Raw genomic sequence first — 12,177 nt, 5'->3', positions numbered from 1 at the left:
ACCAAATTCGGAAACCAAACAAACCGTACGTGTGAAGTGTGCCGGCCAAGAACACAGACCGTGCACTTTAATGCCGATGTACCGATGAGACAGTTTGAGACTGCATCGAAGTAGATTTAATTACAGCGACAAGCGTTTCACTGTGAGGTGCACAGAATATTAAATCATTTTCATTTTGGAATACAGCTGAGTGCATGACGAGTCCTAATGATTGTCGTGTTTATGGGATCACATCACAACACACTGTACGATTCTTCGATTACATTGATTTATTCCAATATCCGATGCAAAACTCAATTCGCTGCAGTCCTTCCTTTCCTATAACAAGCTATGATGATAATGCTGTCTTCGTTTTCCCTCCCATAAAATCGTTCGTCTGTTTAGCACTTGTTCAGCCGGCCCTGAGGCTACCTGTGAACGTTTCGGTGTGCGCATCAAATATCGCTAATAATTGTCCCCAAATAGACTTCGAGCGTCAACAGCAACACTCGAAGTTCAAGTTCACCACAATCGTGAAGGGGTTAAGTGGTTGGTTTGGCAGAAAACATCCAACCAAAATACAGGAATAACGTGTGTTTGAAACTTTTGCTACCGTGAAGTGAAAGGCAGTTGGTATTTTGGCACAAATATTTCAATGATTTCGGTTTTAATTTTCAAATGTTATGGCATTGGACACGTTTATGATAAAATTGATAGTGGCAATTTTTCTTTACACCGTTTCTTAATTACTTTTATTCGCCAACGAGGCTGATTGGATGTTTTATGGTTGCTTAAGTGGTATATGGCAAGAATAGGAACTGTTAATATTTTATGTACGGATCTGCCTTATTTATCCATACTGTTGGATTTCATCAATTTGCAAGAACTGATTATGTTTTGTTCTGTTAACGGTTCCATAATAATTTATTTTAATTATTTTTTTCAATTTAATCAAAGATTTTTTTAAACTTATTCTTCTTCTTGGCTTAACGACCTCTCTAAGGTCATGCCGGCCATCGAAATGGCTTACTAGACTGCCGATACCACGTAGTTGGTTAGTCACTCCTCACTACGGGGGAACGGTCCGGATGGGATTTGAACCCCGGTCCCGCCGTTTGAAGACCGTCACAATAAATCGACTAGACTTTCCAAGGATTCAATAGTTTAGTAGAGAGCAAGAATCTCTAAATTTAACACAAAGAGTCTGTTAACTTTAAAATAAATATTTTTTATCCCAAAAATCGCTAAGCCGTTCCTATACAGCTGAGAGAGCTGACACCAAATTATAGCTAACATATCCTTGTTTTAATTTTATGTTCTCCCAACCTACCTTCATTGAGCAGCAAAATAATGCTGGCAATCCAGAGCATTCCGAATTTGAACTCCATCGTGGATTTGTGTAGTTTGTGAAATAGGCGTTGAACGGATAAACAAGGAAAAATAGTTGTAGAAAAGACACCAACTAAAGCTCACACACTCTCATGCACCGCACTAAACTTCTTTCTGCAGAGCCATATAGAAGGAAACAGCGGCCCGAGACAACGTATGCTTTCCTTTTTCTTTTCTTTCCTCCAAACACTCCAAAAGCCCTTCTATTTTCCGTTATCGTTTACGCCACACAAGCGCTGGTCTGATGCTCCTGTTTCACAAAGTTTCGATCGTACGCCACGATCGTTCAACACTGCCACCGCCGACGCCGCTTTCTGTTCGATCACTTTCGAACGAAATCGAAATGCGCACTGCGCTGCGGCCTTTGGATATTTCAAAAAATATTCGGCACAATTTTCCTCGCTCGCACGCCTTGGGCGATGTGGGTGGTGTTTTGGCACAATGCACACGTTGCACACGTTCACGCACAAAACCCTGTTCACACACACTCACACACACTACACACTCTTGGCAGACGTACCACAAGCAGCAAGTACACACGCAAACACTCACTCTAACCCGAAATTCCTTGCATCCAGCGAAGTAAATTGCGGACAAATATCGATCTTCTTTTCCGGGCTTGTTTCGCTATTTCTTTCGCTCGAGCACTCGATGGTTCGAGGATAAAAATTTGATGCACTAGCTACGATAGTACGACTTCGTTTTGAAACACTCGTCGAATCTTGGGTAATCTTCACGCAGGAATATTCTTGAATCGACGATGAATCTGCTCGTTTGGTTCGGCTGTGTCTCTTCGACGGAGTTTCCGAATTCTGGCGGAACCTTTTTGCGGAACGGCTTAAGCGGGTAAAAGTGTTCCTAACACATAGGTGCGCGCGCGAACACACGCTGTGCTGTATATGGCCTCCTTTCTCTCGCGGGTTTTCCTTTTGCTTAAGTCGCTGCGCTTCTGCGATGTTTACACGAACGCACGCACACGGTACACGGAGACAGAAGGAACAGACACTACCCCTTAAGACACGCCGCTCCAGTGCTTCTCTAGCGAGCACTTCTCTTAAACTAATTTCATTATTGGCAGTAAATTTGCTGCGTCGCTAGCTGTGGCCACTTTTTGCGCTACCAGTAACTCGTGAGCACCCGAGGAGTCTGCAAGATGTGAGTGGTACTACTTCGGCAAAGCGGCACGATCAAGCGCGTCCATTCATTTGGCCTCAAATCTATGCCTCACGATCAGTGGCACTCAAAAAGCCCAGCTTCAAAGTTTCTTAAGTCGTCAAGTGAGTAGTAAATTCATTTCACCCGAAACGATCGTAAGAATGAGTGTATTAGCTCGTGGTGGGATGAAACCACCAAACCGTGGTGAGTTTAACGATGAACACTCACCCGAAAGCTCTACGAACTCGAACACGAAGAAAAACCTCCCCTAGATCTGAAGGTCGCCGTGGTGAGAAAGAAAGCTTGCTCTCCTTCTTCTCAGCTGTCCGCTGGTACACTTTACACCCCATTTTGGGGGGATGGGGTGCTACACCAACAGATAGGTGGGGCTGTAGCGCACAAAAAAACTGTAACAAGACGGCGCGTTTCGTTTTCGCTTTCAATCACACTGCTGGCGAGCTTTTCGTCGGTATTGCGCCCGTCGGTCTAGAAAGGGAATAGAGGTGAAAAGCGATTACTAGTCACCGTCCGTTCGTTCGTCCGTCCGTCCTTGCCTTGAAACTGACCGAAGGGGAAGTGAACTGATTTTTCTGTTTCTTTTCAAACCGTAACACTTACCAACGACTGACGAAAGGCACAAGTTGGGACGGCCGGCATGGTCGGGTATTAAATTTAATTTTAACTCTGCAGGAAGGAGCGTAAGATGGAAGGAAAGCAAAAGTGAAAAATTTGTCACCACCGCCGGGGTGGCCAGGTTCCGTGATTGCGCAATTCACGATGGGACATGTCAGTGTGCATATGAGCGATTAACGATTTAAATGGATTCATGGAATTTTTTATCGTTTTTTTATCATCATTTAAATATAGATTATCAGGCGATAACATTGCATTGCTTAGCTTCTGATTCATTTTTTCGGATTGGATTGGCATGGCGAAACAATCGAAGTGAATCGTAAACCAATAGCGTGTCGAAAAATTATATATACAGATTTTATGCTGTTCATGTACATGGAAAATTCTTCTTCTTTTTGGCTTAAAAACCTACTAAATCACATTAGCCATCGAATGGTTTACTAAACTTGTCAATACCACGTAGTTGAATAGTTAGTCCTCACGGGGAAACGGTTTAGATGGCTACTGAACCCCGTTCCAGCCATGAGAAGATCGGCGCCGCTATCGCATTACTACCGGACATGGAACATTCGAAGTTTTAAATTCAATCTTTCGTAAGAAGCGCACACGTCAATTATTTTTTAAGTTTTTGATAATAAATGCTTTCTGTATACTAAGATTGTTCATAGTTGGTTCTTTATGTCTTTGTTCCCACTTATTATTTACCGACTCTCTTCTTGAGCGGTCTTAGCTTGATGAAGCACTGAAACCTGGCAAATTTTAAAAAGAGACATATTTTAAGGAATTTTTAGTCCATTTTACTCACTTATGAAAGCTCTCCTTAAAAATTTATAACGATTGTTGTATCATGTTTGTTACGTAGAGCTAGTGCTAGCGGTAGAAATATAATTTTACTCTAATCATATTTGGCAGGTACTGTGAATAGTTTTTCGTGCTACCAGATTTATTATCCATTAGCAAATAAGATAGACGCCGTGAAGTACGTTTCGATTAGCACCGAACGCCAGTAGCAAATGAGGATAAAAATGAGGCCCTGAAAACTCGTTTTGTTCCTTTTATCATATGACATGGAAATCGATACATACGCTGAAGAATATCATTGATAAGAACTAAGTTCTTACAAAGACGAAAGAGGATTAAACAAAGAAATTAAAGTTAAAGCTGGTAAGTTCATAAACAAATAACCAATCATCATTGTTAGTATTAATTTAATTGTTAAATGATAAACTATCAATAAAAAATATAAACGCAAATGGATGAGAACAAAATCATTCTTGACTCCAAACATGGCTTTAAACGTCAAATAAATTATTCCAACAAACTTGTATCTTTCTTACATGTCGCTGAGGGTACAACATTCCTTCCAGTTTCGATGTATTCATGCACGCGATCCTGATAGTGATAATCACTTCCTCCAAAGATATCATAAAAAGACAAATAAATCTTTCACTGTATCTCAAGCACACTTAAAGCTGGCGAATCTTTTCCACTCCACAACATCGCTCATCGTACATTGTTCTGTTCCTCTTGTGTTTTACTTTTTCGCTTACAATTTCTTCGTACTTCCGTCCACCCATCAAATTTGCTCCCGAGCAAAACACACGCCTTCACGTACTTAAACGCTATACCGGGGCTGCCGGTGGTACTTAATGTCAGACATTTATTGCCGCTCTTCAAACCGGTGTGTCATGAGCGTCTCGATGGATCTTTCTCCTTTCGCGGAGATTGCGTGGAGATGGGGCATGTGTTTGTTGCGCTGAAAACGGCCACAACCCACCTCATCATCATCATCATCGGCTTGAGCAGCTCGAACAACATTGACCTTAAACTTTGTCGAGCCGGACAACGAAAGGCGATTCCGTGACGATCTTTTCCACTAAAACGACACACACACAGTACGATTTCGTGTCTTTCTGCCTCCAGCAAGCGGCAGATAAGGCAGTCTGCCAAAGGGAGCGCAACCTGGGATGCTGGTATTTATTACATTTATTGTTTCAACGTAGCGATGTCGTGCGTATGTCCTTCATGGGCGGAAATTCGACCAAAGGCAGGTACGGCCACATCCCAGGGACTTTGCGTTGAACTTTAGCTACCGTACCGTCTTGGGATAAAAACCGGCTTCCCTGGACGATATACATGGGGGACACCAGATGTCCTTCCGATGTCGAATTAAAAAAAGAATTTTACAAAAAAAAAACAGTACATCAACGCCACACTCGTGCGCTTTATTTGGGAATGTCCACCTTTGTCGTCAACCTTTTGCGATCACAGATTTAAAATGGTTCAACCACATCCGTGGCCCGGTCCGGTAATTGACGGTAATCGATTGTAACATAAAAGCTACGATTGTCCTTTGCATGTTGCATGCTTCTGAACTGGGTGGCAGCAATGCACCAGTTTCGAAGGACGAATCCGGCAAAGAAACCTATGCTTTCAAGGTGTCATTATTAGTAGTTGCGCGGTGGTACGATAATTTCACCGATACAGTTTTTGTGATGAAGGGCAAAGTCGATTGGAGTGGTCCAGCCCAATTATGGTAAGAGTGAACTATTAAACGGGGGTACCTGGTGCGAAAAGGCTGATCTAATTTGCGCCTTAATGGTTTTGTTATTTGATCGTAATTTTGAACAATGCGGAATTCAGGTGCTGCCAGCTGATAATTAGAGTTCAATTTAATTATTATAATCAAATCAGGCTGTACAAATTCTGTGGCAGAGAGGTACCGGACTAGCTGATGCGATTATAAATCAATAGACTAAAATGCTCGAGACAATCGGGTAGGCAATAGTAAGCGACGAACCCTTGAAATAGCAGTTTTCTTGATAAGATGGGTTGGAACACATTTATAATCGTTATTTGAACATTCAATCATTATTTAGATTTTTTTTGTAAACTTTGTATAAATGGGTTAATTATTGAAGAAGTGTAAAGCAACAAATCAACCATTTCAGTATGTCCGATGATCTACAAAGCAAGATTTTATTATGATTGTGGGCAATTTACCTGAAATATCTTTAGTAAGCTCCTTATTTTGACTACAATATGAACTAATTGATCACCTGGTATCAGGAGTTGCACAAGCCGTTTCATTCTAGAAATGGCCCCAATCACACTTTCAATACCAAACCATTACAGACGGCCAATAAAATCGACGCTTTTCAATCGTAAATTTGGTATTTCTTTCTAAACACAACCAAATCTGGCAGAACTTGTTGATCAACCTGATAAATGAGATGTCATAAATTCAATTACTCCACATTTCAGATCGTGATTTCCCTCTACCGCACCATTCGAACAACAGAATAGAACAACAATAATTCAATCACCTCACCATCACCTTACCAAATCATCGAGTGAGCTGCTCGCTGCCAGCGATAAACACCTTTTCACGGCACATACATTCTTGTGCTCCAGATTTCTCCAACGCAGATCACCCCAAACCCCGCTTTGACCAACAAACTGTGTTTTTTTCTTCTTGGTCAGTGGTCGATTGCATTCCAACCATCTCCCATAAGGTCCAGTGCTTCGTGTTTGAACGTTTGGTGCGGCCCTATTTATCATTGAGCTGCGCCCGGCCACATGCGCGGAACGGAAAACGGACAATCGCCATTACCATTTCACGGACAAACCTGCCCGCGTTCGAGCGGATACGCGGAGTCTTTATCGAGGACAAATCCGAAAATCGATCAAACACTCTCGACACCCTGGTCTGTCCGAGTCGAGAAATAAAATTTGATGTTGCAGACAAATTGGGCAATAATTCGACCGCCTTGTGGTGGTGCAGGGTGTACGAGAAACAGCAGAAAGGGTCGCTGCATTGCTGTTGCTCCATATTGCTTGCGCTACTTTCTAGTTGGGCAGGGTGGACGAAAATTAAAAGTGCCATAATTTAATTTGATTGGATTGGGCGAGCTTTTTTTGTGGAGTGGTGGTATGGCTTCTAGAATGAACGGATGTTAAAGTATGTCCGAAGGTGCAGTACTTAGGTGGAATCAATCATTGTCCTACACTCGTGATTTTGTCTTATTGATTTCTACTCAAATGTTTAAAAAACAATTTAGTAATAAAGGAAACAAAATGATCAACATGATCCTAAATTTTTCATATTTTGTTTTCAAGTTTTGTAGTTTCTTATACAATAATCTTACTTTTTAAATATTTTAAACAAGGTTATGTACATTGGTAGAGCCGTAACCTTAGCGTAACTATTCGCAACTTTTACTAATACTATTAACCAACAATAATCTATTCAAAAACGGTCTCAAATTATAAAAAATAATTACTCTTCTTGCTCAGACAAAAGTTCCCAAACAATACAATCATTAAAATATCTTAAATCTAAACATAAGTCACCCGTATTTCAACAATACCCACGTATCATAAAATCTAAAATCTAGCTAGATTCATTCCCCATTGCCATTAACAAAATTGCTCAAAACAGTCAAGACCCAACCGAAAGCAGTACCCTTTTGATGTGCTGTGACAAATGTCTGCCGGCAAACGCACAAGAAACACAGCCAATAGAAGCGAAATAATCCACCCAACTACCGTTAGACGTTTTCATTCCGGTAGGAGTACCGATCATCTTCAGATTTACCAACAACAAAAAGCTAAAAACAAGTGTGAGAACTAGCAGATTTCAATTTTCCAAACCAGACGCGCTCTTCTTTCGCGCATTGCCCATTTGGGGTTTCTTTTGCTTTAAATTCGCACAAATGGATGATGCGCAAAAGGAGACAACCGCTCAATCGCTACTGTTATTGCCGTTTCATTATTTTCGTCTCCAACGGTTTGTGACATAAATCACACCATCCACTTTCCAGGAGCGTCTCATCATCAATAAACACAGGTAGACAAGGTTGAGTAGGCCGAAAGCAGCCATTCTTCTTGGCAGGCAAACGATGGGTGTTGATGGATTTGGTAATTTGTCTTTAATAGATAAACCGACTCTCGTGCCTGAGTCGCCGCACTTAAGAAATAGCAGGGCGGTGAACCACTGACAGCAAGAGTTGACCCTGGTTTAATGGTGGAACAGATTCGTCACTCATTTTCTGCAAGAGGATGCAATTTTACACTTCCACTTTGAGCTAGCTGGTTGGAAAGCCTCACCACCAAGTGAGAAGATTCAATTGTAGCTAAACTTTAGCACACCGAAAAATAGAGGCACATTTCCTAACGGCCTCATCATGCTACCCATCATCGACTGGCTTTATGTTTACGTTTCGCCCAGCGGGATTAATTGAAAGTGGTCGCGAAAATTTAACCCAAACCGTATCATTCCACTCTTTACCTAACCGTTTCGCCGCCTAACGAGTTGCAAATTGCTGAGAAAAAGAGATTCCAAAAACCACGGTTAAGTATTTTGTAAAATGATCAGGCCCGAAAGAAAAACCCATGCCGGAGGAACAATGCGTTTCCAAATACGATTAGTTCGCACCGCGAATAAAAGCAAACACCGACGGTTGAGCAAATTGTGATTGCAATCACGTGTAAAATGATTCTTCCTTCTGTTTTGCTAATAGATGTTGGAATATAAACTAACAACCTGTTCGGGAATGAATATCCCTCCCCCAAATAAAGGTCAAACCCAGGAAGCTGGATGACATTCTTTAAGTTGCTTTCCTGCAGGACTCAATCCAGGTGTTCACTTATCCGTTTGAGCATGAAATTTGCCTTTCAGCATCAAAAAGCGCTTGGACTAAGATTTATGCATGCTTAAAACCCATCAACGGTCCTCTCGCGTCACCTTTCGAGCAGTAGTTTTGCTAATTAAAACCTTCACCAACAGGGCGAACAGCTACTCGTCGAATCTGATTTACTGTTCACCACGAAAAGGTTACTCTTAATGCTGGGCTTTGCTAATTTAAGTTCTCGAGTTTATACCAACCCAATCTAGCTGCAAAATCAATTCTCAAAAAGCAGTCACCTTGGGGAACTGGGAGGGCAAATCCGGACATGTCGCAGCATAAAAGTGATCGCAAAAGCGTCACAAACTTCGACATAAAAAAAACACCCCCACGGTTAATACTTTCGAGGGCTTTCGGGTGAACATGAATGGAGTGACAAAAGTGCTTAAATGTCAACCTATGACTCAGGCAAAATGGTGCTGGGCGCCGCCCAAGCGATCGTTGCCGTGGGTTAAGAATTTTTCGCTTTTCAAAGCAATAAATAGTTCAACCTCGATGTACGTACAGTCCGGTGGTTCAAGGTTCTCAAGGCGAGTGGGGTAGCCTTATAATCCGGCCTGACGATCGCCGTTTCCCTTCCCTGTTGGGAATGAATCTAGCTGTGGTGTTGTGCATGGTGCTGGTGTCCACCCCAGGATGAAGGGGCTAATAATTATTAAACCGTTTCCTGTTTCTCCGATCGGGCTGGTTTGGGGTTGATTTTGTGCCGCGAACCTGGCTGGATTGATTGAGCTTTGGTCACACCTAGCAACGTACGTTATAGATTTATGTACGCAGAGGAACAAGGCTAGAATTAGTTTTCATATTTGAATTGTTAATTAGATTAGAGCTGCATTGATTATTTTTTATCAGCTAATTTGCAGTTGTATTTGCTTGCTCAAGATGTGGTTCTCACACAACTTTCAAAAACTTGAGCACTATGCTTGAGCATATAGACGTACAAGTTGTTCAGGTATGAATATTGGCTTATATGTAAGTTATTACTAACAAACATGAATACTGGCTTACATATAAGTCTGTAAGTATTAGATAATTATAAGACAAGCGCAACGCATTTAAACCATACAATGATTTAAGGAGTCCCAGTGGTATAGGGGACAGCTGCGACTGTCTTCAAAAGGCAGGAGCGGGGCTCGAATCGCAGCAGGACCGTCCCCCCTTAGTGACTATTTCACTACGTGGTACAGGCAGTCTAGTAAGCCATTCGATGGCCAGCGTGACCTTAAAAGGCCATTAAGTCAATCAGAAGAAGAAGATTGATTTAAAAATATTTAAAATCATACACAAACACACACTCATTGAATGCGATACAGCCGAGAATTTTGCTCGTAATTAACGAAGAAAAAAAGGAATCTGTCATAAGATATTAACTATCCTTGTTTTTTCAATCCAATCTTTGTACTTAGAACTATCTAAGGTGCGGATAAACAGTGTCAAGGAAAAATCCATCTTCTGCCCTTTTACCCTGTATAATTAACAGTTACGAAATAATATAATAATATAAATGGTTTACTTAATCTCCAGTTTTATTTAATCTATAAAGTGTGTCACCTATAGAATTAAAAAAAAATATTAGATATTAGTCCTTTAAGATCCTTACTTATTTTTAAAACTTAAAACTTATTTTTGTGTTAAGCTTTCAATTTTTCGAATGATCCATTATGGCCGATGAAGCACATTTGTAACACATTGTCAAAGCAAAAAAAGTCTAATTGTTCGCTAATGAATTGCTAAATCTGAAATGATCTCTAAAGAACCATTGTCATGACATGTGTCATGACGCCACTTTAAAAATCAATGAATAACATAACTTCTTCTTTTTCCTTTTCTTCTTCTTGGCCTAACGACCTTCTAAGGTCACTCCGGCCATTGAAGGAGCTCGCTACTACTTGTTGATGCCACGTAATGGGATAGTCAACCCTCACTACGGGGGATCGGTCGGGAGGGATTGGAACTCCGATTCTGTCGTCTGAAGATCGGCGCGGTTATCGCTCTACCACCATGCCAATCCAATATAACACAACTATGAGGTGTAGTAGGAATGGTCGAAGGCGTTTCTGAACTGTAGCCGAGAAGAGATAAATCTTCTAAGAGTCCTTTGAGTAGGAGTATTATTGTCGGCAGAGAAAAAGAGTTTATTTATTTATTTATTTATTTACAATTGAATATGACGGTCCAGTGCCGTATTGTCAACACCACTTGTGTTGAAAACAAAAAGTACGATTATATTGATAAGGCATTTCCTCCTTAGAAAAAGAGTTTATTCTAGGGTAAAAATGTTGCTTGGAATGAAGATTTGGAATTTCTTCGAAATATTATCCAACAATTGTTACAAGTCTATTGCGACAATCATCTGTCTGTTATGTTGACCGAGTGGTATATATCGCTTATTGGTGGCAAAGAACAGCATATTGCTGGTTTACGCAATAAAAGCTAACACATTATTACCGGATGCTCATACTTATGCTAAATTCATTAAATATTATTCAATAATCACTGTTGGGATTCTCTTACAAAAGCAGGAAGATGGTCACGCATAATTATTTTCCTCATTTTTTCAGGAATGTGTAGTATGTTTAGTAAACGAAATCAAAAGTTTACAAAGAACAGCGCCTGACTACCCACAAACAAAGCATCTTTTCTATTCCCAGAAACGCATTATCAGGAAATTATTGTTTCGCTTCAAATGAATACATATAAATTGCCAAACACAATTCATAATTCTTCATAACCTACAGCACTAAACGCTTAAACCATGGTTCATATTTATGCATGATGCATTCACATTGGAGCTTGCAAAGCGTTTGAATTTCAATTCGGGTGATGTTTGTTTACCCAATCGCTCACTAGCCACCCGCTTCCGGAGGTAGCTCTCAAAACATCGCACTTTTGCATCACCATTCCCCTTCATGAGGAGTCTACTGGTGCTAATGGATGCAATTAGTGAAGGTGTTGTTGAGGAACAGCATCAGCAGTAAGCATTGCGAGACATTTTTCAAAACTCCTGACCACCCTTCCGGAAAGGCAATGAATATTCATCCCGGTTTTATATTTTGACCCATCAGCAGACTCCTGGCTGCGACAAACGCGTCAAATGATGCAGGGCGCCAAACGTTTCGTGCTGCGTTCGTTCTCTTGGCCAAGAACACAAGAACACAATTCTATCTCGAATGTCATCAATGTTTGGTGATTGTTATCGTTTTGCATTTCATTAAAAAGCACTTCACAGCTTTAACACACCAAGTGAAGGGTTATTTTCTGTCCAGAGTCAACGCCGATCATAGTTGACCTTTGTGGCGTGGCGGACACTTCCTTGAGACTGCACACTGACACT

At 41.0% G+C, this 12,177-nt stretch overlaps 3 protein-coding genes across 3 annotated transcripts in view; 2 read left to right on the top strand and 1 right to left on the bottom strand.

Annotated features, from left to right (window-relative positions):
• The window catches only part of LOC126565762 (mucin-5AC), a 128,138-nt gene extending 126,698 nt beyond the window's left edge, over nt 1–1,440 (bottom strand). The window contains exon 1 of the mRNA XM_050222969.1: nt 1,310–1,440. Within this exon, the coding sequence (XP_050078926.1) occupies nt 1,310–1,367 (58 nt within the window). The 5' untranslated portion in view covers nt 1,368–1,440. The remainder of the gene's footprint in view (nt 1–1,309) is intronic.
• The window catches only part of LOC126564894 (immunoglobulin-binding protein 1), a 526,173-nt gene that overhangs the window by 247,003 nt on the left and 266,993 nt on the right, over nt 1–12,177 (top strand). The window lies entirely within an intron of this gene.
• The window catches only part of LOC126564281 (actin-binding protein WASF2), a 501,777-nt gene that overhangs the window by 397,835 nt on the left and 91,765 nt on the right, over nt 1–12,177 (top strand). The gene's annotated exons all lie outside the window — the stretch shown is intronic.

This window comes from Anopheles maculipalpis, chromosome 3RL (assembly GCF_943734695.1).
Source record: "Anopheles maculipalpis chromosome 3RL, idAnoMacuDA_375_x, whole genome shotgun sequence".
NCBI classification, from domain to species: domain Eukaryota; kingdom Metazoa; phylum Arthropoda; class Insecta; order Diptera; family Culicidae; genus Anopheles; species Anopheles maculipalpis.
This window is presented reverse-complemented; position numbering and strand designations above follow the sequence as displayed.